A 27,350-nucleotide genomic window follows, 5' to 3' on the forward strand; every position below is an offset into this window, starting at 1 on the left:
CCCATTACAATACGGTGTCCAGATCAGTCCGATTTTTAGGACAGATTGATTTCTTTAAATAAATTAAAATATTTATATATGTCTAAAAATTCTGAAATTTTGTGGAGATATGTTCCACCCATTCTAGGACCCACTTACCAAATTTCAAGGCCAATGGACCTCTGTGTACACCGTGGCAAGGGCCGGACTGGCCCACCACGTTGGGACGTCCAGGTCAGTCCGATTTTCTGGACAGTCTATTTTATTTAAATAAATTAAAATATTTATAAGTGTCCAAAAATCTTGAAATTTTGTGGGGGTGTAGGTCACCTATGGAAGTATCACTTTGTAAAATTTCAGATCCAAAATACATTTGAGTTGCCCGTGGTATGGCTGGAAGTGGTCTGCTAGGCAGGGACGCCCAGGCTGGGGCATCTAGCCTGCTTCGTAGGCCCACCTCGATGTGTTGAATGTCCCACCACCCATCCATGTAGGGTCCTTAGGGGATTGATCATACTTGCCCCCTTTTTATTCAATTAGAACACATTAGGTGAATTTTTGGGCCATATACCCCAAGCCCATAGGACTGCCTACACATGGGACATCCCTGCCTTAGGCTACTACTGGGCTTGCATTCTAACGATCTGGCCCATTTCATATATGTATTGTATATCCTCTCTCATCTGGTGGGGCCCACAGTGATGTGTGTGAGTCATCCAGAATTAATTATACTAAGAAATACTTCTAATGCTGAACTCCAACCAACCCAGAAATTTGGGTGGGCTGGAATTTGGCATTGAGCCCAATAATTGTTGCCTATAGATGTTCTTTGGGGCAATATGGCCCACTAGATTTGAGGAGGATTTATGTCAGTATCTTATCATCTTAATTTTTATTTTTGGGCTTAATTAGTGTATGATTAAAGGCCCATCCCAAATAGGATTCTTCTTGGGCTAGTCTCTTAGTTAAGTAAGGGCCTTATAGCCTTGGTTGGTGGAACTTTTGATAGGCTCATTGAACCCTTGGGTCCTATATTTACCATGTCATTGTAATGGGCCTTATGGGCTAAATACTCAAGTAGTTGGGCCCTTGTTTGCCCACTATAATAAATCCATACTTGGGCCGAGATGTGAGGCCCAACTTACATGTGTTAAAAATTTAAGAATTTTCCATATGTTGGGATAATGGGCTGCCCATTAGGCCTACCACAATGAATGAACCTATGACCCTTATGGTTGGGTCCTAACCTTGCTTAAGGGCCCACCAGGTTGCCTTTATTTTTGGGCTTAGTGTATGGCCCACTAGGCCATGGGTTGATTGTGCCTTGGACCTTTCTTTGCTTATATAGTAGGCTACCTTTTGGGACCCAGTTGAGGTTGGATGTCCTCCTTGGTGGCCCTAAGGTAGGCCCATAGAGGCCCTTATAGGTGGTTAAAGGCCCACCTTGGGCACTGGCTAGGACTGTTCCTCCTTAGGATTTTGACTCTCTTAGTTTGTGGGTCATCCCAAAGTCCTGGGCTCCCACTAGAGGACTTCTCTTCTTCTTAGAATACCTGTCGATGTGCCTAGATCTTGACCCTCCTTGGGATAGACGATTTCATATTCCTCAGGTAGCACACTTACATCGTTGCAACCCATATGCATCATCTGTATGAATTGATTGCATTGTATAGTGGTCATTCAGGGATGGAGTTTCTTCCTTTTTGCACATTGAGTGCCTGAAACTTGTGCATGATTTGTGTGTGCGACTCATGCATTGGCATCGCATTTCATGAGGATACCGCCCTTGCTTCATCGAGGGCCTTGCCTTCACAGGGACATTTGTGGATGGCCATGTTTGGACACCGAAAATGTTACTTAAGCATACCAGGTGCATAGGATGCCCATGGGTGAAATTCCTAAAACTTCCATGGTACCAAGGATCTGCTCCAATGCCGTGACCGGGTGGAATATATGAGCGCACAAGGGCCTTATACCGTTAGGCCGCGACTCCCACTGATGTATAGTCGGTTGGATAGGGGTGTGGCCTTACTCGCCTGATGTAAGGAGGCATTGCTAGGCTGAGTCTGACCAGCTCGTGAATGGGTTCGCTATCTTCAGGTCTTACTGGTGATTTGCTGTCCATAGGCAGGGTAGTGAGGTCTCTTATGCTCGTTTGACTGTGCGGGGTCTGTAGAGCGACAGTCATCCAGTAGTGTAATGACCCCAGTGATTTTCTTATGATGGAAATGTACTTGACTTATGGTTTGGATATGAGCATTGACATCACTTACATCGCATTAGCATTGGTTGTACAAGCCCCCCTTTCATACATTGCCTTTGTATGGCACTCATTACTTATTGAATCTCATTCATGATAATAATTGGTAAGAATAGTGATATGTTCATTGATTATGATTCTATCCTTATAACTCATACTATTATTATGTGCAACATTTTCACACACTTACACCACCCTCTAAGCTTCTATAAGCTTATGCACGATTGATACGTGCAGGAGACTCTAGGTAGGCGCCGTAGCAGCAGAGCATGGAGTAGAGTTGAGCAGTGAGGACTCCAGTGTTGTTGATTTCTCTCTCTTTTCCTTTTATTCTCATGTATGTCCTTTTGGACCTTTTGGATGATTGTAAAGTTCAAATTTTTAGTGGATTTTGTGATGTGTGCCTTTGTTATTCTCAGATGTACTTGCTGTGATCTTGAGTATGCTCGCATTGGAAGTGATTATATTGTTATGAAAATCCTCCTTGTAGGATCCCAGGATCGGAACCTACCTCAGGAGCCGAGAATGGGGTACTACGGAGGCTGTTGCGGCCAAAATCGGCCATCGGGTTCCTTGTGAGTCCGGTTATCGAGCATATGGTAATATAATTAATATATGATATAATTAATTAATATGATATATGATATATTATATATGGTATTAACATATCAATATACCATATTTAATTAAGTAATATATATATCATATGGTCATGATATTATTAGTCACATACAATTAATATATGGTATACTATATAATTAATAATATTGAGGATGATATATTAATATTATTGTATTGTATATCAATTATATTCGTTAGTTGTGATCATAAATATATTAATATCAATTAATATATGATACCAGGATATGAATATCATATATTAATATTAATGATATATGATGTCAATATATGCTAGTATTTTAATAGTAGTACATACTAATATTACTCACACATATCCCTCAATTAATTGGTCAATTAAAGATATTGTAATATGACCAATTCTGCTTATATATCATCATGATCAATACTAATATTAATGTTTGATGATTACAATTAATGGATATATACATATTTAATCAATATCATATTTAATTAATTATGAACTTCGGTAGATTCGTGGGTTCCATAATATTATAACCATGATACCGTATTACACACCGTGCAGTATAATCTGTTTCATCATCTTTTAATGTTAATACATGATGCTGAAGTGTAACCATGATATTAAAACCATAATTAATTATTACAATATGATATAATCTACTAATATCATTAATGTTATTGTGAACTAATATCATTAAATATGGGAAATTACCATATTTATAAATATGATCATGGTATAATTATTATTACATCCCAGTGGGCAATAACCATTCGCATCAAAAAACCATTTAAGTAACACCATTACACAGACCTGGCTTCCTATTAAATGTCAATTCAAAATAGGTGTTTTAGTGTAATAACCATTCAAAGCAAGTGTTTTAATGTAAACTTCATATTCGCTGAGGACGCTTTTTCATGAAAACACCTCGAAATATCTTTCCACTTCTCATTCACTTGTTATGACAATATGTTTTTCACACATGTAAATCCTTGAATCTTGTGCCGTGGTGTTTGTCGGCTTGCATAGCATAGCCTTGTCATCACTGTGTTCAAGAACACTCATGAATTTTAAAAGATCATTTTAGTGCATGATCCAAACATATAAGTAGATCCATGTCTCAGGTGGACCATACCATAGGAAACAGTCGTGTTTCAACACCCACCATTAAAGTTTTTGTAGGGTCCACTGTAATATTTATTTGCTATCCAACCTATTGATAAGGTCACAAAAAAGGCATGGATGAAGAGAAAATAAAAATCAGATTGATCCAAAAATTTTGTGGGCCCATAAGAAGTTTTTAATGATCAAACACCACTGTTTCCTGTGATGTGTTCCACCTGAGTTTTGGATCTTCTTGGTATTTGTCTTAAACCCATAAAATAATCTAGCCAAACGAATGGACAACATGGATAATACATCAAGGTGGGCTCTACAGTCAGGGCTGCACCTAATCCTGTCCATCCTACAACATTTGTTGTAGGGAAAATTTAGATCCGAAGAAAAGAGAACACTTTGTCAACGTTCAAAGCGATTCTCGCAGTTTCCTCACGTCCACAAATTTCTACCTCCCTTGCATGGATTCCACTTTAAGACATTCATTTAGGCTGCTTTCTTTTGGGATAACCACCTTAGGCACTCAAGGGTCTCTAGCCATGGATGCGTCGGTCGTATTGCGGGCTGCACGTGGTCTCAATGCGACGCGCAAACAGGCTAGTGACTTCAAGTGCTTCAATGTGACTAAGGTAAACTCTTTGGGTTACTTCCATAATGATTATCCAAGTAACTTCTCCCTCCCTAGGCTGTTTATGCAAATCGGCATGGTGACCATTATCACACGGGCAGTCCGCTTTGTCATGACGCCTCTCAAACAACCCAAAATTGTTTCTGATCTTATTGTATGATTCTTCTCCTTCTTTTTCACATTCTACTTGCTAGATTTCTTAAATAGTAAGTTATTCATCTACAATATATGTCGAGTTGGTGATGTGGATTGTCCATCATGACGGGTCACACTTTGATGTAGGCCATCCATCATGTGAGGCTCAGTCCGTCCATTATCTGGGCCACCTTGATGTGGACCATTCATTATATGGGGGCACTAGCTTCAATATAAGTCGTTCATCATATAAGCCCACCTTCAATATCAATTATCCATCACGTTGGCCCACCTTTGATGTCCTTCATCCATCATGTGAGTCTCTCCTTTGATGTAAATTTTCCAATAAGTAGGGTTCACTTAATATAGATGGTCCATCATGTTGAGCCACACTTTGATGTGGGTCATCCATCATGTGGGGCCCACCTTTGTTGTGAACCTTGCATTATATGGGCCCACCTTGATGTGGACCATCCATCATGTGGGGGCACCTTTAATATGGATCATTCCTCATGTGGGCCCACCTATGATGTACACCACCCATCATATGGGTCTGGCCTTTGCTATGGACCATCCATCATTTGGTCCCCACTTGATGTGGATAGTCTAAAATGTGAGGCCACATTTTGATGTGGGCCATCCATCATGTGGATCTCATCTTTTACTATGGACCATCCATCATGTGGACCCAACCTTCAATATGGGTCATTCATCATGTGGGTCCACCTTGAGGTCAACCTTCCATCATTTGGTCCCACCTTCAATGTCCACCATCCATCATATGGGTCTCACCTTTGATGTGGACCGTCCATTAGATGGGGCCCCATATGCAAGGCCACTGCTTATCCAAGTTTATGAAAATAGCACAAAAAGAAGAGCTTCGGCCCTCACCAATTCAAACACAAGAAACCTTTTCAACTCATTGTTACCTATCAATCTTTGGTTCGACATGGAGACTCATCACATCTTAGCATAGTCTAGTTTAGCCTCTCCTCTTTTATTCAGCACCATAGTACTGTAGCAAGTTGTATTGATTAGCATAGCTTAGTTTAGTTTCTTCACTTCTGCCAACTCATCGCTAAAGTAAATCGAATCTTGTTTAGTTAGTATATTCACGACTCCTTCGTTGAATCCTCTGAATCTTTAATTCCTTAGTGATTTCCTTAGTCGGAGATATTCATCTACCATATATGTCGAGTTGGTGCAACTTGAACCTTATTTGACTTAGATTGTTCTAATTGTTGATGGGTCACGGTTGTGTATGGAGAATATACAAAAGTCATACTGATCAAACAGTTTTAATTATTTGTTTAAATTTGAACCATTGAATATTTTATTATGAATCATTCATTTTTATGGACTCCCATTGGATGGATAGGATTTCTTGATCAATGTGATTTATGAGACATGCTTTATATATAATGAATCCATGATTTGGATGTCTAGATCATGGTTAAATGTATCATCTAATGACAGTAGGTAGGCAAGGCAATAAGGAGGTGTTTCTATGATATGGCCTCAAACCATATCGTTGGTGAACAAGTCCAAGATTGTTTGCTCCTTAAACGTATAAAGCATTAAAATGGAAGTGATCAAGCCTTTACTAATCTTGTCTTTATGATGATCCATGCCATTTTATTAGGGTGGTATCATCGTCGGGCCCAGCGTGTTGGGAAGCATTAAATTCGTTAAAGAGAATGTGTTTTCCGAAGAGGGCATGTATATACTCCACACCTTTGAGAGAATTGGGACAATGTATTACCTTTTCATCCAAGGATTGAAGATGGATGTGATGCTCATTCGCAAATCTGGTATAAGGGAAATGGTGATCTCCTTATGTGGTATGATCCTTCCTTACTTTACAACGACGTTCATCTATATAAGGCTAACCAGAGTCCAAGGAAGCAGTCGTCAAGGGCAGTTCCTTCATTTCTTGTCTTCATCAATTGCGGTCTCATCTTTCCCTGTTATTCATCCGATCCTCGAAGAGCTCAACCTACTCAATTCAGAGCTTGGACGACTCGCCTTGTCCACATCTCTGATCAATGATGTTGTAGGATGGATTGGGGTCATCCTCTTCGAAACATGGAAAACCATGGGTCATAGTAAAAATGAGATAAGCATATTTATTGATAAAAAAGCTAATGCAATTTTTTACTTGATTTCCATGCTTACATTAGTCCTATTCATTACATTCGTTATCCGACCAGTTTCATTATGGATCAACCGCCAAACACCTCAAGGGAGACCAGTGGATCGGAGGTACATCTTTGCCAGTCAATTCATGGTCCTGGTCATTGGGTTCTTTAGCGAATCAATCAGCGCGACGATGAATAATGGACCTTTGATTATGGGGCTGGCGATGCCAGATGGGCCTCCGTTAGCATCGACCATTGTGGATAAGACGGAGGATATAAGTCAAATCTTTATGTCTCTCTTTTATGCCACCGTAGGTCTAAACACAAATATTTTTCAGATCAATAATACAATTTCTTGGGGGTCATTGCAAGCTACAGTCATTGCTGGATATCTTACAAAAATAGTAGGGACCATGGGGCCTGCTCTCTTCTTTAAGATCCCTCTCTATGATGCAATCGCACTGGGATTCATCTTGAACTTCCGCGGCTTCGTTCAGGCACTCACGTATGCTAATTGGGTTAATTACAAGGTAAAATTTCTTCATCTATTTCTAGCAATTTTCCTTCTCTTTTCTCTTCCTTGAAAGTAGCATTTTCAAATGCTAGCTACCTGCATGCCTTGACTTGCAAAGCTATTTAGTTTCATTTTTTTTTTCTTTTTTTTCTTTTTGAAAGAAAAAAGATTTTGGCTAAAGCCATAATCACTTTAAATAGTAATTACTACTCTTAAATACCTCTAAGCATACTTTTAAAAACTAGCTTAACTTGAGTCGACTCAACTTGACCATGTTTCAATTAGAATTGGGTAAAACTGGATTCAGTCACGACTTGGTGAAAACTAAAGACGTGACTTGGTGAAAACTAAAGAGAGACTCCATAAAATTGGATTCGAGTTCGCAAAACTTGAAATTATTTGTATATTTATTTTAGATTTTACATATTGAATATACCTTCAATGTGGACTACTCACCTTGCAAGGCCCACTGGGATATCCATCATGCCAGGCCTACCTTGGATGTGGGTCATCCATCATGGGGGCCCACCTTTAATGTGGACTGTCCATTATGCAAGGCTCAACTTCAAAGTGGGTCGTCCATCAAGCAGGGTCACCTTAGATGTGGGTAATTTATCATTAGGACCTGCATTGATATGGGTCATTTATCATGTGGGGCCTACCATAATGTCATGTTCATCATGTGGGGTCAACTCTTAATATCCACCGCCCATCATGTGGATCTCACTTTTGATGTGGATCGTCCATCATTTGGGGCACACCTTTGATTTGGGTTGTCCATCTCGAAGGGCTCACCTTGGATGTGGGTCATTCATCATTGGCAACCTTGTTGTAGATCGTCCATTATGTGAGGCCCGCCTTCAATGTCCACGCCCATTATGTGAACCCACATTTGATGTGAACTATCTATCATGTAGGCTCCACCTTTGATGTAGCCATTCCATCATGTAGGGCATGCCTTGGATGTAGAGCATTCATCATTAAGAGCCGAACTTCGATGTCGACCATCCATTATATGGGGCCCACCTTCAATGTCATTGTCCATCATGTGGCACCACCTTCAATATCCATTGCCCCTCATGTGGATCCAACTTTTGATATGGTCGCCCATCATGTGGGCCCCACCTTCAATTTGGGTTGTCCATCATAGGGGGCTCATTTTGGATTGGGTCATTCATTATTAGGAGCCTTCCTTTCATGTGGATAATCCATTATACGGGCTTACCTTGATATGGGTCGTACACAATGTGCATCTTACCTTTAATGTGGACCATCCACCACGTGGGCCCCCTTTCATGTGAGTCCTCCTTTTATATGGGTCGTCCATCACATCAAGAGAGAGAGAGAGAGAGAGAGAGAGAGAGAGAGAGAGAAGTTTCTATGATTTTAATCTATTGTTGTATTTGAGTAATTCCTTTCATGAGTTAGGTCAACTTCAGGGATCATCAATTGATGGGTCCAAAATACGACCTGAATTATCAAGTATATTAGTATGTAAACCTCTTAGCATTATGGTTGGCAACAAATTAGGTATACTTGACGGGTACCTGAACCTAGCCCAGTACATGCTAGGTATGGATATAGGTAAATGGGTGCAGGTGTGGATATGGGTATCAATTTAAGCCCATTTAGTAAATGGTCTGGGCATGGGTATACCAATGACCATACTTGATTATAAATGGGTATTAGTATGGATGATGTTGTTTGGCATCCAATGGGAAGTACAACAGTGGTCAAGTGATGGTCGTGTGCTATAGTAGTAGGGCTTGAGAGCATGTTCTCTTTGTGACTTACTAGGGAGGGATGGAAGAGATCGAAACTAGCCTGATGATGGCTGAGGCTTTGTTGTAGTTTATATTCGTATGTAGCTTTAGACCATGATGAATTTTTTTTTGAGAAGGTATTAGTATTGCTTTTGATATCCATAGTTTAAACTCATAAGTTGTTGAAGTATTCCGCAATGTAACCTCATATGTTGCTGGAGCATTCCACAGTTTAGGATCATAATTAGATGGCTAGATCATCCCACATCTTTAGCTTAAACATTGCTAGAGCATCCCATAATTTAGGCGCTTATATTGCTTGAGTGTATTGATGTTCATGGGAAGTATATTTTGAGAATCCATCCATTGATAGGGAAGCTAATGCTGCTACTATTGTGGTTAATGACCAAGCTCCTTTGGAATAAACTTCTTGAACAACATATGATTCAACCCATTTGGTATTGAATTTTCATTCTGTTAGTGATAACAATTGGTTGCTTGAATGTGAGCATTAGTTTGCCCTTCTTAAAGGAGCAATATCATACTTTCTTTTTGTAAGTTGAAGATACTTAAGCCCGGTATAAATTAAGTCACTTCTAAGCCTCAAGTTATTGTTCATCGAGCCCGTCAAGTTAAGAAAGGTAAATCCTAGCATTGTGGTCTTTATCAAGGGATTAATGTTCCACTATCCTTAGGGAGGGTACATCCACTTTTAGGGGAAGCACCATTTAGTTCCATAATCAAAAGAGTAAACCATGTCCTTGGTGGTACACTCATTATAGTCTTACTTGTGCTTGGGGACTCTCTTTTTCATCAACTCGATGATCATTTGGTTAAATGCTTTGGCTAATCCATTAGTAGTTGGATGATAGAGTGTTTCGCCCTGTAATTTGGGTACCTAAATAGGGTTATTCATGACCCGAATTTGCAGCCCATGATATATAAAGTTTACATTTTAGTTTTATTAATACGTCCATGTCACGCCCCAGACTCGGTCACTGGACTCACAAGGAACCCGATAGCCGGTTCTGACCGCAATAGTCTCCGTAGTATCCCATTCTCGGCTCCTGAGACATGTTCCGACCCTGGGATCCTTTAAGGAGGATTTTCATAACCATGTGTCCATTCCAATACGAGCATACCCAAGATCACAACAAGTATATCTGAGAAATAACAAAGGTACACATCATAAAATCCACTATAAATTTGAGCTTCAATACAATGCTAAAGGGAAATACATCTGATGACAAAAAAAGAGAAGGAGATCTGCAACACCAGGGTCCTCGGCTCAACTCCTATCCAAGCTCCGCTGATAAGACGCAGACCTAGGATCTCCTACATGCATCAATCGTGCATAAGGTTATGGAAAGCTTAGAGGGTGGTGAAAGTATATGACAATGGTGCACAGAAAAATAATAGGGAAAGTAAAAAGGAAATATAATCAGTGCTAATGCTACAAGCCTACCAAGGCTGCTAGGAATGCAAGAATCCATACCAGGGCTATGCAAATGCAAGGAGATGCCAATGCTCATAATCAGTCCACATATCCAATATGTTTCCATCATAAGGAGTACCACCGGGGTGTAATGCACTGCAGGATGACTATCGTTCTCCAAGCTGCATAGTCAGGTGAGCGTAAGAGACCACACTACCTGCTTGTGGATAGCCAATAACCAGCGAGGCTTGATGGTAGGGGACCCATTTACGAGCTGGTCAGACTCAGCATAGCAATGCCCTTTCACTTAGGCAGATAAGGCCACATCCCATCTCAACCAACTACACGACAGTGGGAGATACGGCCTATTGGTGTAAGGCACTTGGGCGTTGAGGTGTCTTTCAGGTACCTTGAAGGTTTAGGGGCTTTCACCTAGGGATATCCAACGTACCCCAATTGCTCAAGATAATATATTTCCAGTGTCCATAAATATGACCATCCACAAATGTCCCTATGGAGGCAATGCCCTGAAAAAACAAGGGCGATACTAACATGAAATATGATGCCAATGCATGAGTCACGCATACAGATCATGCACTAGCTCTAAGCACTTGATGTGCATAAGAGGGGAACTCCATCCCTCTGCCATATCATCTCTATGACCACACACAAATGCAGTCCAGTCACACTATGATGCACATGGGTCATGAAGATGCACCATACGGCGATGAAGACTTAACATGTATACTCCTCCTTCCCAAGGAGGGGAAACAAGTCTAGGTACTTAGAAAATTTACTATGGGATTATCCTCTAGTGGGGACCCAACACTCTAGGGTAGCTCAAAAGCTAAGACGGACCATATAAGCCCAAGGGAAGAAGCAATCCTAAGAAGGGTCCAGGTGGGCCTTCAACCACCTATAACCACCCTATAGGCCTACCTTAGGGCCACTAAGGAGAGCATCCAATTTCAACTGGGTCCCAAAAGGTAGCCCGCTATTACTTGAGCGAATCAAGGCCTAAGGCCTAAAAAAATCCGTGGGCCTAGTGGGCAATATACATGGCCCAACTAATATGCAACATTATGGACCCCTAAGTAAGGTTTAGGCCCAACCAAAAAGGGTTACAAACCCACATATTATGGTGGGCCTAATGGCTAGCCCGGTATTCGAACCATATGGGCAAATTCTCATGTTTAAAACAAGTGAATTGGGCCTCACATCTTGGCCCAAGTATGTGGTTAACTTAGTGGGCAACTAAGGGCCCAACTATTTGTGTATGTTGACCTATAAACCCATCACAATAGCATAATAAATATAGGCCCAAAGGTCCAATGGGCCTATTTGGAAAGTTTCAGCCCAACTGGGCCTATAGAATCCTACAATTAAATATGTACATTAATCCAACTAAGCCCAATTGGGGTGGGCATCAAATGCGCATTAATTAAGCCCAAAGCATGATAGGGAATGGGGCAAGATATGTGTGTAAACAATCCCAAATCTAGTGGGCCATGCTACCCCAAAACAGGCACTTATGGGCAGCAAGTTTGGGCCTTTTGTTGAAATTCTAGCCCACCCATATTTTGGGTCTGCTGAAGCCCAACAATAATCATAAACGGTTAAGTATGAGTTTTCTGATGGTCCACATATATCTCTATGGGTCCCACCAGAAGGAAGGATTGAATTTCACACATAAATAATGGGGACCATGCTGCTGGACTGAAAGCCCAACAGTGGTCCAATGGGCTTGGGCATCCCAAGGGTGAAAAGTGTTATGGGCCTGGGCAATTGGCCCAAACACACATCCAAATGGGTCCCAAAAATGGATGCCACTGAGGGAGATGGTCGTGTCCCACATGGACCACAATTAGATGGATGATGGGTGAAACAAATGCATCAAGGTGGGCCCACAAGGTGGGGTGAATTGCCAACTAAGGCTAGACGTCCCAGCTTGGGCGTCCCAGCCTAGTGGGCCGGTCCAGCCCGCACCACGATCAGTACAGGGGTCCTTTGGCCTTAAAACTTGGTAGGTAGATCTTATCATGGGTGGGCCACACCTTAGTAAAATTTTAGGATTTTTGGATATTAAAAAATATTTTAATTTAATTAAGGAATACAAGATGTTTAGAGAATCTGCTAAGTGCAAAATTCTAGACAGACCCTGATTGAGCACCCAAAAGGGGTGGGCATAGGATCTCCAAAAATTGGAGAAAATTGATTTCAACATCCCCACATATGTATAGTACAAGGTAGGGTCCACTAAAGTAGCCCACCTATTCAAAAATTATTTTATATTTTTAAGTTTCTAGACTGCAATGTTGCTGGAATTACAGCAAAAAATCAAGCAAGGTACCCGTATTGGCCCACTCTTTGGGAGATCCAAATGAGGTCAGTTGAGGCTGAAATTTGGCATGCTCAAAGGTGGGATATACAAATTCAAAAATTATATATTACTTTGTACAAAACTCCCCAACAAAATCTCCAAAGTCTAGCCTCAAGTTAGCCTAAAAATCTGTCCAACAGTTCTAGACGACAACATGTAATTGAAAGGAATTAAATATAGACATCATTTACAATGGGATTTAACCCCAAAAATTTATGTTGTGGACCATCCTAGTGGGTCCCACAAATGTCCAGACCTTCCCCATCATCAAGAACCCCTTGCATGTGCCCCATTTAGGTGAATTTTGGGGCCACATGTCTAAGGATGGACTGCCATGGGCGTCCAACTTCCATCGATGGTCTGGATTTTTTTGTTGGTCCACAAAGTGGGCCACACACACATGATCAGAATACTAACATCAAAGAAAATTAATAAAAGATCAGCCATAAGAGGAGGGGCTCTGCCACATTGAGGCTCTCCCCTTCATCAATTACACTACGCATTTCATTGATTCACATGTTACAACATAGATCAACACATGCATGTCCTATAATCAAAATCAATGGTTAGGATGCCATCACAACCATGATTCTAAGGTCTACATGACCTTTCAAGAAGTGAAATTCAAGGAATCCTCCATGATGGGGCCCATAAGGGAAAAACCCCATGCATGGGATATGTATGCATGAAATAGGCCATTTGGCCATATCTAAGGGGTGGTGTAGGATCTCCACCATGGATTGGTGGGTCTTACACTTCCCATATGAAAGAATTAATAGATCTAGAACATGGAATTGAAAATCCTACATCCTAGAAGTACACCCACCTTAGATCTCTTCAAACTTGTATCACCTAGCTTCTAGTGCTCCAAGGATGATGTATTAATGGGTGAGATGGGGTATAGATGGTTGGATTGAGAGGAATTTGAGGTGAAAGGGGCTGGAGTGGGATGGCTAGGTGGGGACGTCCCACCCTCTCTTACTAAGGAGGAAATGGGAATGAGAAAGGGAGGAAATGAGAGGGAGAGAAGAGAGAGAGAGGGAGGTTTTAAGCCTAGCAATCATTTCTTTCTTGCCTTGGGTAGAGAAAGTTCATTATTGAAGTAGGGAGTTAGAAACAATATTGTAGGGTTAGTAGGCTTTTTAGGTCTTGGGTGGTGTTTTAGAGATAGGTGGTGTAGGAATAGGGTTTTAGGTAGTGTGTGTGTAGTGTGTGTTGGAAATTGGCGCCAAGAGATGGGACCAACCTAAAATCACATGCACACCATCCTTAGGCGGGCCACATGATCATTATTAAGGGCTAGAAAATGAAATGCACATAACTTATGATCTACACATAAGATGGATGCACAAGATGCATCATTGGAACCGCAATGATGATGCGAACAAGATGGCATAAGTTTTGGCTCGATCCGAGTCGGGTCTACATGACTAGACTGAAGAATGACCGCAAACACTGCAAATATTATTCGAGAGTTGCAGGTCACCGGAATTCGACCAGTAGGACTGCTGGACCAAGAGAAATGAAATGCATACTTATACACATACATGCACACATATGAACTCGGGTCGGGTCTTACAGTCCATTTTCCATTCGAATAACTAAGATTATATTCCAATAATTAATCACATTCTATCCACAAACATTAACACCAATTTTCATTCCATCAACATTTATATCCAAATAAATAAATATGAAAGAAAAGAGAAATATAAACCAAAAATTCATTGTCCTTACATCAACCTTAAGAAAAATAAAGTAGCCTAAAACTGAAGAAAAAAATCAACTACTTCTAAGTAAAATCATGATCATCAATAACTCTAAGTATCTTCAAAATACTCTAGTCTGGTATGTGAAATATTTAAGGATATGATTATAACAACTTAATAAGATTACTCCAATACCAAGTTGGTAGTTCCACGTTAGTATCAAACATAAGCTCAATATATCAAATAGAAAAAAAATGAAAGAATTAGATCTAACTCCTCAAATAATCATATTGGCATTCAAGAATAACAAATTGAATCTAAAGCAGATCTTCTCAATCTTTTTGAAGTAATCCAAGGTAGAGAACCCATGTGCCGATCCTTTTAAGGGATGACCCAAGGCAGAGCACATTTGTTGATCCTTTGAGGGGAAGACCCTTAGTAGAGAACAGGTACTGATCATTTTAGAGAATGACCCACGGAAGAATACTAGTGATAATCTTTAAGGGAAAAATCAGGGTAAAACACCCATTGTTAGTTCAAAAATTTGTCAATTGGCTTGTTAGTACTGTGTTTAGAGTCCAATGAGCCCCGAATGCTAAAGATTTAAAGTCTCGAAGACACTTGACTTTCAACGACTTAAAGATTCAAAGTCACATAACTTCACCTTAGTTGAACCTTAACCTTGATCTATTCAAAAATCCAAAACCTTACCCTTTAGGTAGCCTAGACCTCAAAAGTATTCTATTCCATTGTTAAGACTTACGGTCATGGAAGAAATTCAAGCATTGAAAATCAAAAGAATATCATCTCATTTGGCTGTGTTGTTAGGATCTCTATCCTATCGTTAGCATGTTGATGAGCTTCGATGGGATTGAAAGCCCGGTCAATATGATCAATTTGAATAGTCAATCTGTCTTACAAGCCTTTACAGGAAAACCTGAAATGGTCGATGGGATCAAGGGCAGGTTCGATGGGATTGAAGACCTTTTTCGATCTTATCGATTTTGACATTCAAACTGTCCAGTAAGCTTTTACAATAAAACGTCAACTACTTGATGAGATCAAAATCAAGTTCCATAGGATTGAAGGTATATTCGATGAGATCAAAGACCTGTTCGATCTTATCGATTTGAGACATTGAATTGATCAACAACATTTTCACTTTAATCTCAAGTTGGTCAATCCTATCGAGACTTTGTTCGATCCTATTGAAGTGTCCCAAATTCTGCCCATTTTTTACCATTGCAAGTTGTTTTATTAAACCATACTAGGGTTTCATTGCAAGGTTGAGAGAAGTCCTTGAGAGCTTTAGTTGTGATTTTATTTATCCATTTCATTATCCCTCAGTTTTTCTATCATGGAATTCATTGTTTAATCTTGTGATTAAATATATTTGTTGAGTATTCAAAGCTTGGATTGAAATATGAACTTCAACATTCATTAATGGCCCTAACCTTGATATTTATTAGCAAATATTCTCTCATAAAGGGCATTGAATGCAATCCTAAGTGGAAAACATTCTTGTCCATCAGAGACCTATCCTATAAGAAGACTCACATAACTAATCCAACTATGTATGTCTAGTGTAAGAGTCCATTAAAGAACCCCTTTCTTGAGTAGATCTAGACTCAAAGTTTGTGATCCAAACCTACACTCTAAGACCTTGTGTAGGCCTCCAGCAGGAGAGTACGTGGCTTGTTCTTGGGTAAGACAAGTCTTGTATAGGCCTCCAGTAGGAGAATATGCTACTTGTTATTGAGTAGGACATGTGGGTTTTAGACCTTGTGCAGGTTATAAAGGTTTAAGCTTAACCTGATTTAAAACCATCATGTTAGTGAAATCTGGTATACTCATGGGTTGAATACGACAGTCAGAAGTGAAGTAAGCACATAGCTGAACCACTATACATCGTTGTGCAATGGCCTAAATGATTCTTATTTGTGGTTATTTATTTTGTTGAATGAATGTGGATGTTTATCTCTATTGTAGCTAACATGTTTGAAAAATGCACACATGGTGTTTTACTATAGTTTTGTTTTAGTCTTGAGTCGATACATGCATATCCTTGTTAATTGTTTTGCTTGAGTAATTATAAGTGGTTGACTATGATCTAAATTGAAATTTTAAAAAGATCCTATTCACCCACCCCCTCTCTAGGACTTGGTCTTACTTTCTAGCTCTTAAAACAGTGATTATTGAACTTAGACTACAATTTCACCCATGTGTGCTAATCTTTTAAGGAATCACCTAAGACAGAGTACATGTGTTGATCCTTTTGGGAATAACCTTGTAGAGCACTTGTACTAAAGTATTAATCCTTTTGATAATGACCTTAGGCAGATCACCCATAATAATAAGTTCATCCTTCCGGGAATGACCCTAAGCAGAGCACCCATGCTTCGATTCACTAAATTGAAATTGTGTGGTGGGATTAGATAAAGTCTACCACAATGTTCGCGAAAGCTTCACGAAGGCAAATTAACACTAAGGCGTCCAAGTCAAAATGGGTCAAATCACATAAACTATAAAAGACATGCTAATTAGGCAACTAGTCTATTAGAGAAAGTCTGCTTGTGTGTGCTTACAAGTTAAGTACATAGCATACAATCTAATTCAAGTATTCATAAGATTTAACTAATTAATCGTATAAGTATGAATATAATTGTATTCAATTAATCATAAACACAAGCACATATAGTGATTTAGTTTCTCTACTCCACTCATAATGGACACACTCTCCTTGAGTGTATTGGTATTCACTATCGAAGGTTTTAAATTAGGTTCACCTCTAACCTTTACAAGTATACACTTCCGTCGAAAGCGTACACAAGGACTTACCATGTACACACCAGTGTCTTTGTCTTATATAAGGACTTACCATGTATACACCAATGTTAATGGCCTACACAAGGACTTACCCACGTACACACCCATGTAGGTGGCCTGCATAAGGACTTAAACACGTACACTCTTGTGTCAGAGGTAATACATTCCTACACAAGAACCTATATGAGTTTGGGTTACAAACTTTACACTCAATCTTATACAATGACTAAGTATGAATGGACTCTACAATCAACACTTATCCAATTGAGCCTCTTTGTAGTGACTTGCTTGAGTTGATTTTTTAAAATTCTCACATGTTTGAATCCACTCCTCAAATGCTCACCCGATTGTTGACACTCATGCTTCGCCTCTTACGATCAATTTCCTTTTATATGATGCTCCGAAAGGTGACTAAGGTAATGAGAGGTTGGTTGAATCTCAAACAACTTATGAAAATGTTGTAATATTAGAGGATTCACCTAGACGGGTGTTTTAGAGAGTTTAAATAAGGATTATACCTATAAGGTTGGGTCTAATCTATACAATAAGGTAGAGATTAAGTTCATTTTCAAGAGGAGCTTGGAATGCTCATTCAAGTGATAAATCACAAGGAAGTTAACTTAATTAGATCTCATGGATTTAAAGGCTTAGAATGAGAGATATGAATTGAGAAACACCTAAGCTCTAATGAAACCAAAAAATCATCAAAATGTCCAAGAATAGAATGCCCTATATAAAGGAACCGAGCTTAACAGTAAAAAAAAAAAAAAGAGGATAGAAAGCAGATCTCTTAATCGTTCAAGCGATGCCTTCGATTGATCAAACTCCCCTTCAACGGCATCGAAGCTTCCCTCGATGGATCGAGAAACTCTAGATATTAAGTGAATTTGTTGTTAGACATTTTTTGCCACCTCCGATCAATTGAGCCCAGAGTTTCATTTGATTGAGGAGAGTTTGATTGGTCGAAGCCTTCGCTTAATAAGTATCAACCGTTTGTCGATGGGATTGAGCTTTGCTAAAAAATTATTGTTTTGGGCTGAAATGTTTATAACAGCTTTACACCTCTTTTAACTTTACCTATCATATTCTAATTGAGCTTTTAAAGCTATGTGGTGATCAATCAATGTTTACCTATTAAGGTTAGTATCATCTAAAGGCTAAAGTCATTTTGGGTCTAAGGTTTAGGGTCACCAAGATACCTCATTTACATGTTCTTCACTCCTTGATGCTCTGCTTCCACTTACGTCTTTAGTCTTCAGCTTCTAAGGGCTCAACCAACTCCCTGACACATGGGCTCATGTGATTGACAAATAAGGTATACAAACAAATCTTACATTAAGATATGACATACAACTGTAACAAATGTAAGAAATCAATATATTCAATAAATAGTATTTTCACAAGTTTGATACAAAAATAAATTATGCCTACCCTCACATTCGTTCCACAAACAATACATCAAAGGACAAAAATTTAATCAACAACTAAACATAATTGTATTACAACATCCAAAAATAGTAAATAAAGAGATGATAACACATACTAATAAAATTAGAAATTATGGAACCACATCATCAAGTGAAAGGACAACATCTTACATTAAACAACATTAAAATCATCACATTTACCAAAATCATCACATTTACCAAAATCAAGTAAAATCATCACATTTACCAAAATCATCACATGTCAATTTGGATCTAAAGACAAGTTTTTTAAACCACTCGAATGGAGGTGGGTTCTTTAATGCCGATGGAGAAGGTGATCATGCCAGATTCATTCCCGATCTAAGTTCCTCTAATTTGTTTCTATTGGATGGTACATATGGGTCTCACAGAGCTTGTGGGCCCATCAAATCAAAGGTCCGTATTAGTTTTCCCGATGGGTTTGGAGATTATTGGATTTGGCTGTTGTACGCTCAAGAAATCGTAACAAGGGAAATAACAAGGTTTTATGGAAGCTTTCGATTATTTTTCAATGACAGACCATGTTAGAGCATTGTGGGCCATTAGATGGTGAGGATACCTAAAATATTGGACAATTGGGATTGACCAAAATGATTTCACAAGAATCGTCAATGCGGCAGTGTTGTCTCTAGCGAGGAAAAAAAGAAGACATCCTGCTTTAGCAGGTTCTTCCGGAAGCTGGAGAGCAAGGTGGGGTCCATCGTGATTTCTAATGAGAGATCCATGTCGTTCATTAGTTTCATCAGGGTAGGTATCGGTGGAGCTTCAAAAACAAGAAAGATCGGCAAACAAGGCGAGCCGCACTAGAAGGTTAAGGCAGCAATGACTACAGTTTAGAGTTTTTCAGAGGTCTAGATTCGAAAAATAGTTTGGATCCAGCTGAGGGTCCCTTCATGATGAGTGGTTAAGATGATGGTGGGTGCGAGCTCTTTAGTGTGAACCAAAACAGAAGAAGGAGACGAGAGGTAGGAGTCAAGTTCGATTTTGGGTTAGCACTAGTTTTTTATTTTTTATTTTTTATTTTTTACTTTTAATTTTTAAATCCAGCCAAGATGTAATTGCCGGTTGCTTATATATATACTTACATACATACATACATACATACGTATAGCTGAGAGCAGAGGTAGTTATGCATGGTCCACTAAAATAATCGAACAAAATTTTCTCCATCTAATTCTTTTCTCAGGTCAAGTAGGAGTATGGGTTCCAAAGTGAGGTAGATCTAAAACTTAAGCAGGCCACATGATAGAGAATAATGATGGAGGGAAATTGGCCCTTGTAACTTTTTAGGGCATCGTGATGAATGGTTTTGATCATAATCGAATAATTCGATAGCTAGATAGTTCCATATAGAAAGATTTCAATGGTTTATATTAGTAATGATCAAGTACATTTTGAGATGGAGGCTCCATGAGCATGTAATGAGATTGGGTGCGCTAGAACATGATCTCAACGATTAAACAGGTTTAAACATGAGTACTAGATGAGATGAATGTGTAAGATTTACAAATAGACATGTCCACAAACGGATGGGATAATTTCAAAGTTGGTTTATTGTGATCAAGTGGTCTAATGGTGAAGTAGACGATTGGATGTCTAAACCTCATGATGGATAGGATTTTCAACGATGGGTTAGATGAGTAGTCGAGTATACAATGATATAATGGGTCTCAAAGGTTTTGATGAGGTGTGCAGGAGTCTAAGTGTATGTTCGTTAGTACAAGTTTAGGTGTTATTCTCTTAATTGCATGGTTCAAATAGGGATGTACATGAGGGTAACTACTCATGTACATACACGAGCGTCAAAATTTTTGGAGTATTACATAGAGCATGGAGAAGTGATGCATGATTTTTAGCTTCTCACATAGCTTCTAAATGGCTACATTCTTAAGTGGTATACCATTGTCAGTGATGATCTTTTGAGGAACATCGTAGCAGTAGATGACCTTGTGACGAATGAAGTTAGTGATGTCTCTGTCACATGCTTTCGAGGCAATGCTTTGGTCCACTTCAAGAAGTAATTAGTATCAACTACCATGTACTAATAACCATGTTATAATATTAGGTTAATGGAATGTAGATGGCATCTCTAGGAATGATCAGAGGTAACAATTAGGTGTAGATCCTTCCAGAAAATATAGATGGCATTTATATGAATTTGGCATTGGTGACAATATTTTGCATAGTGCATGACATCAACGATCGTCGTCGTAGACTTGTAGTATCCCATGCATCTGACATGGTGATATAACTTAGGAACAACCTGGTGGCCACTACATTCTCCCAAATGTTCTTCATGTTGGGCATATCCGGACTACCACTTGTCTAAGCAGCATGGGAGAATATCATCGTAAGAGCATAGTGGAGAATATTATTATGAATAACAAAGTGATTAGTTTATCACTGAATCTCTGTCATCTATCTAAGATCATCAAGGAGACACTTGTATTTGATGTAATCGATGAAAGGTTGTCATTAGTCATTGATCTCTATCTCAAGGCAAGAAATTGTTCTTGTTAAGAGGACTTTACTAGCCGTACAAAAGGTTGATAAGAATCATCACTCAATCTTGGCTTTGAGAGAAGTGCATGTAGTCCATGCTTATGATGTAGTCTATGTTTATGTTGTAGCAAGATTCACCAATACATTTACCTTGATATTATCGCACCAAGATACGTGCTAGATGTGGATTTCTTGAAATGATTTGATAAGCTATTTCAATTATTCGTAATAGGGAATAAGTTTAACCTAAGAACCACGATATATCGAGAGCTTCTTAATAATCAGCCTAGAATCTTTAAAAACTCATATGACACATACTTTTATCTCCTAGGAAATCTCAAGGTCAATAATAAATGCATAGTACTCTGCCTTAAGTGCTAAAAATAAGTTTTATCAAAGGATCCTGAGTTGGGTTTGGATCCTTTTACTTCGGATGCAACACATATTCAAAGCCTGACCCATTGAGGGAATTAATCAGGTCCAGGGATGAAATGTAGACCTGATCATTAAGGGCCCATTTGGATACCACCAAATAAGTAGTTTTCAAAACTTATTTAAGTTAATAAGCTACTTTAAAAAAAATAAATAAATAAAAATTTAGTTTGGTTATTAAGGGGGCATTTGGATCGTAAGTTACTTAAGCTACATATGCCTTAAGTAGCCTATATTGATAATTATTTATTAAAATGAAGTGATTGAATAACTTTAAATAAAAAGCTACTTTTAATTAATCATAAACCAAACTTACTTATCTCAAATAAGTTACTTATCTACTGCTGTAACTATAAAAAGAAAATTTTTTTGGTGGTATCCAAATGGGCCTGAAAGTTAAATAACTTATTATACAAAGTAAATTAATTATATTTTTTTAAAGATTTCTTTTTTTTTTTCTTTTTCTTTTTTTTTTTTCCTTTTTTGCTTTTCAAGTTTCAAAGAGTAACTTAAAAACATGATCACTGTGAGCAGTGGGCATCGGCTCCAACTTCCAACTTGATGAATGTTTGTGTGATGAATGGATGTGCCATATTGGGAAATCCACCATCTGATCTTTTTAAAAAGTCCACCCTATCATCATTTAATTCATTTTAGTTTAGGGGTGGACCCAAATAAGAGGTAGATCCAATACTCAAATGGGTCATAGGGGTCATAGGACTTGCAACAGTGGTATTTGGTGCATGTTGAAGCTATGCCCAATGACATTTGGCCTACCATGATGTTTCAGAGAAATCTACCCCATCCATCAGTTTTTTCATTTCATTTTAATTAGTGGGTCTAAATATAATGAAGATAGGAGACTCAAGTAGACCACACAGCTTCAAACTATATTATGGAACCCTCACTCTTAGAAGGGCAGATTTCAAAAAACCGGAGTGTCCCACATAATGTTTTTGAGAAATCCACCTTGTCCACCATTTTCTTCAGCTGATTTTAGGACGTGGGCCCATATATGAGGCAGATCCAACAGTCAAATGGGCCACACTACTTGAAACAATGATATTGAACCTCCATTGTTGAAATAGTCATGAGGCTCACACTGATTTTTTGAAATATCCACCTGTCTACCAGTTTCTTCATATGATCTTATGGGGCAGGAATGACCTTATGGCCAAATTGGATGGCATATAATCAGCATGGGCCCTGGAAGATTTCGATATCCACTTTACCTTCAATGTGGCCTACTTGAGCTTTGGATCTGCTTCATTTTTGGGTTCACCTCCTAACATGATCTAGTAAAATGGATGGACGAGGTGGATTTTTAAGAAGCATCATGATGGGCCGTAGGTACATGGATTTGGGTTCACCCGGCAACCCACATCCACCGTAGGGAGAGAGGTAGAAGATTCGGTTAGGCCGGGGTATCTGCAAAGTCAGTCATGCTGTGACCGTGGACCCGAACTTGATGTATGTTGTCCATCCATTTTCCCAGCTCATCATGAGCACAAAAATGAAGCAGATTCAAATCTCGGGTGGTCCACACCATAAGAAAACATGGCGATTGAACACCCACCATTGAAAACTTCCTAGGGCCATGGAAGTTTTGGATCAAGATGATATTTGTGTTTTCCCTTCATCCTACTCAATATGACCTTATCAACAGGTTGGATGGCAAATAAACATTATTGTGAGTCTAAGGAAGTTTTTCAATGGTGGCCGTTCAATCATCACTGTTCCTGTGATGTAGTCCACCTAAGAGTTGGACCTCTTTTATTTCTGGGCCAATACCCTAAAATGAGCCGATTAAATGAATGGACTGAGTTGATATAACACATATGTTAAGTTGGCCCCACACTCTGGGCATCACTCAACTTTTTTGACCATTTGTTTTTTTGAAAACATACTTGGCAAACATGCTTATCTGCTTATTAAGTAGGAGCTAATTAAGATCAGCTACTTGGGGCATAGCTCAGGTGGATCCATGAATGTAAGGCCTAATATGATGTTTGTGACTTACAGCCACGTCATCCATCCATTTTTACAGCTTATTTTATGACACAATCCCAAAAATGAAACAGATCCGAATCTAAGGTGGACCACACATAGGAACGGTGGTTATTGACCATTAATAACTTCTTGTGGGCGAAAAAAGTTTTGGATCAAGGTGATATTTTTATGGTCCCTACATCCTGGTCTCTATGACCTCATCAACAGGTTGGATGGTAAATAAACATTCCAATATCCCCAAGATGTTTTTAATGGTGAGTATTCAATCATCATTGTTTCTATGGTGTGGTCAACCCAATATTTGGATCTACCTCATTTTTTGTATGATGCCCTATCAAAATGGATGAAAGGAATGGATATAAGGCACATCCATCAAGGTAGGCCCTACCATCAGGGATCTACCAAAGCTGCCGCCTTGAGGCACAAGTAGCTTATGTAGAGCAACTTAACATCCAAATTAACAGCCAAATTTTTTATTTTTTTATTTCCCAGTTAGCTTGTTAGTAGACACCCACTGTCAGAACATACTCCACTGTTAGCCACCTTCACTAGGGAATCGACACCACGACCTCAGTGTTGAAACGAGATATCTTTACTCAGTCTACCACTTGAGCTATGGATCAGGGTGTAAAGAGCCAAGTTACTTAAGATAAGCTACTTATACCTTAAGTAACTTATCTTAAATTCTACTTATTAAACCAAAGTGATTAAGTAACTTTAAATAAAAAATCTACTTATAATTGATCATAAACCAAACTTATCTCAAATAAGTTATCTACTGCTTATCTACTGCTGTAAGGGTTTTTTACTTTTTACATTTTTCTTTTTATTTTCTTTTTTAAAAATTATTTTTAAGTAACGTATTTGGTGCTATCCAAACGGCCCTACACGTCTAATGTTTGATCCTAAACATCTCACATATGGAACTCTCCTCCCCTTAAATATAAATAATAATATTAATACCAACTTATTGTTGTCGTAATGTGCAGCTTATGGGCTCGGCAAATTTTACAACGATGATCATGTCGACGATCTTTATCACAGCGATTTCAGTCCCCCTTGTGAGGCTGTTGGCTAAAAAAGAAAGGCCATACATGCCCTACAATTGGAGAACCATGGAACATAGCAAACCCAATGTAGAATTATGCGTACTAACATGTCTACGTACCCAAGAAAATGTCCCATCTATAATCAACCTTCTTGATGCATCCAATGCTAATAGAGAAAGCCCAATATGTATTTATGCCATGACACTAGTCGAGCTCGTTGGACGCGCCAACCCCATTCTCATAGAACATAATACACTCAACAGGTCTTCCTCAATCAACAATTCCAACCACATTATGGGCGCCTTCCAAAACTTCGAACAAACCATGAATGGCTGCGTCTCAGTTCGACATTTAACCGTCGTCGCCCCTTACAATTCCATGTACCAAGACATATGCTTGCTTGCATTGAATAAGAGGGTGTCTCTTATTATCGTTCCATTCCAAAAACAACGATCAATTGATGGATTGGATGTGGTGGACCGTGCGTTCTTGAATATCAATCCTAAATTACTCGAAGAAGCTCCTTGTTCGGTTGGGATTCTCGTTGATCGTGGCAACCAAAGTGGCTTATCTACATTGTCTAGCAATCATTTGTCTCGGATTGGGGTAGTAATTTTGGGCGGTCCTGATTGTCGTGACGTGTTATCTTATGCATTGCGGATGGCGGGAAACCAGCATGTAGAACTTCACGTGATGCGGATTATCCAGGAGAATGATAATAGGCATGATGATGTGGACAAGCAACGAGATGAAAACGTGGTGGCTAAGTTCAGGATCGGATGTGTGGGTAATAATCATGTGGTATATGGGGAAGAAGTTGTTAGAAACGGTGAAGAGACTGTTAATGCAATCCGTTCAATGGGTAGTGATTATGATCTTATGGTAGTGGGCCGGAGATTTGGGATGGGTACAGTGCTTGTTGATGGTTTGGTGGATTGGATTGAGAATCCAGAGCTTGGGGTGTTTGGGGACATCATGGCTGCACCGGATTTCTTTAATGGATCAGTATCTGTGCTAGTTATACAACAACAGCTAACCATGGGGTGGTGAATATGGGGTTGTGGTGTTCACCGTCCCGTGTATAGCTCAAAAGGCACGTTGATATCGTGAGCCGTGGTGCAGTTGTACCACATACATGAGAGAGAGAGGTTTTGTAGGATTATCATCATGTTTTATCAGGGGAATGTCATGAATGCAACGTTCACTTGAGTTCCTCAAACTTCTTTTTCTTCTTTTAGCACAAGAATGGTCGTTTTTTAAAAAGAAAAATAAATAAATAAATTTAATATTACGATGTGATCGAGGCCTTTCATCTGGAAAGGCCCATTGAATATGGGCCATATGGGAAACAACATCTCACTGATTAGAGATATTCACCGTTAATGTTAGTGATTTAGAAATGAGAAGTCAGATAACGACAGATATGTGGATGATGGATATCTCTAATATGGAGATGTATATAATTACGCTGGGAGATACCAGATGAACGGTCTAGATCAGCAACTTGTTGTGCAAAACCGGCATTTGGCGTGTACTGCAGGCAGCCAATCTACATGACTCCTTATATGCCAATGTGGCTTATAGGTGATTGATCCAAGCCGTCCATCAGGTTCCTACTTCTGTTTAGATGTCCTTGCCATAATCAAGCTGGTCTTGAAAGAAATGGATGGCCAAGAATGGTGATCTTGTTTTCCTTGGCTGTCAATTTGTTTCGAAATTGTGGGCCACGTGATAAGTCTACTGGACTGATTCTGGGCTGAGAATCTAAACCGTGGGACCCACATGATTGATGGATGCGATTTGTCATCTATTGGCCACGTTGGCTTGGGCAGCATTACACACGCTCTTGCTCAGTGAACTTTTATGTATGGTCAGGCATCCGCAATGCGCCAAAACACTAGTGCCGCACACGTGCTGACATGGGATACATGAGGGAGATCCCCACGTGTTCATCATATAAGCCTTGTGGTCGATATGGCCTTGCCAAAAGATCAGGACCGTCCACTTATAATGTAGAGTGGGTCACAGACACTTTCATGGCAAATTACGATGGACCAGAGGAGGGCCGATCGAAGGCGGAAACGATCTGAACCGTCGGTACATTAAATCAGTCGTATCTGGCAAATGGTACGAGTTTTTCAACCCACCCTGGATTTGCGAGATTCCAGGTCAAAAGTTTCATTTAATTTTGTTTTTCTTTAAATATTAAAAACATGATTGGGCTTAGAAAACTTTCAAGCAGAATAGGATTAGTCACATTTTCAGAGTATTTGAGCTGGAGTTTGAGTCTAAGTGCCTGTTTGTTAACTTTCAATTTTTGTAGTTAATGTGGAAGTTGGAAGCACTCTTGTTTAACGTTGTTTGTTAATGCCAAACGTGGAATGCGCTCCTTAATTTAACGTCAAGT

At 39.3% G+C, this 27,350-nt stretch overlaps 1 protein-coding gene across 1 annotated transcript; it reads left to right on the forward strand.

Moving 5' to 3' along the window:
• Positions 1–4,486: 4,486 nt before the first annotated feature.
• Positions 4,487–26,214, forward strand: LOC131254062 (cation/H(+) antiporter 15-like). The gene is made up of 3 exons (XM_058255094.1): positions 4,487–4,738; positions 6,362–7,387; positions 24,884–26,214. Exons 1-3 carry the CDS (start codon positions 4,496–4,498, stop codon positions 25,991–25,993), a joined length of 2,379 nt encoding a protein of 792 aa, XP_058111077.1. The 5' UTR covers positions 4,487–4,495; the 3' UTR covers positions 25,994–26,214.
• Positions 26,215–27,350: the final 1,136 nt, after the last annotated feature.

The sequence above is a fragment of the Magnolia sinica genome, chromosome 8, assembly GCF_029962835.1.
Source record: "Magnolia sinica isolate HGM2019 chromosome 8, MsV1, whole genome shotgun sequence".
In the NCBI taxonomy this organism is placed as follows: domain Eukaryota; kingdom Viridiplantae; phylum Streptophyta; class Magnoliopsida; order Magnoliales; family Magnoliaceae; genus Magnolia; species Magnolia sinica.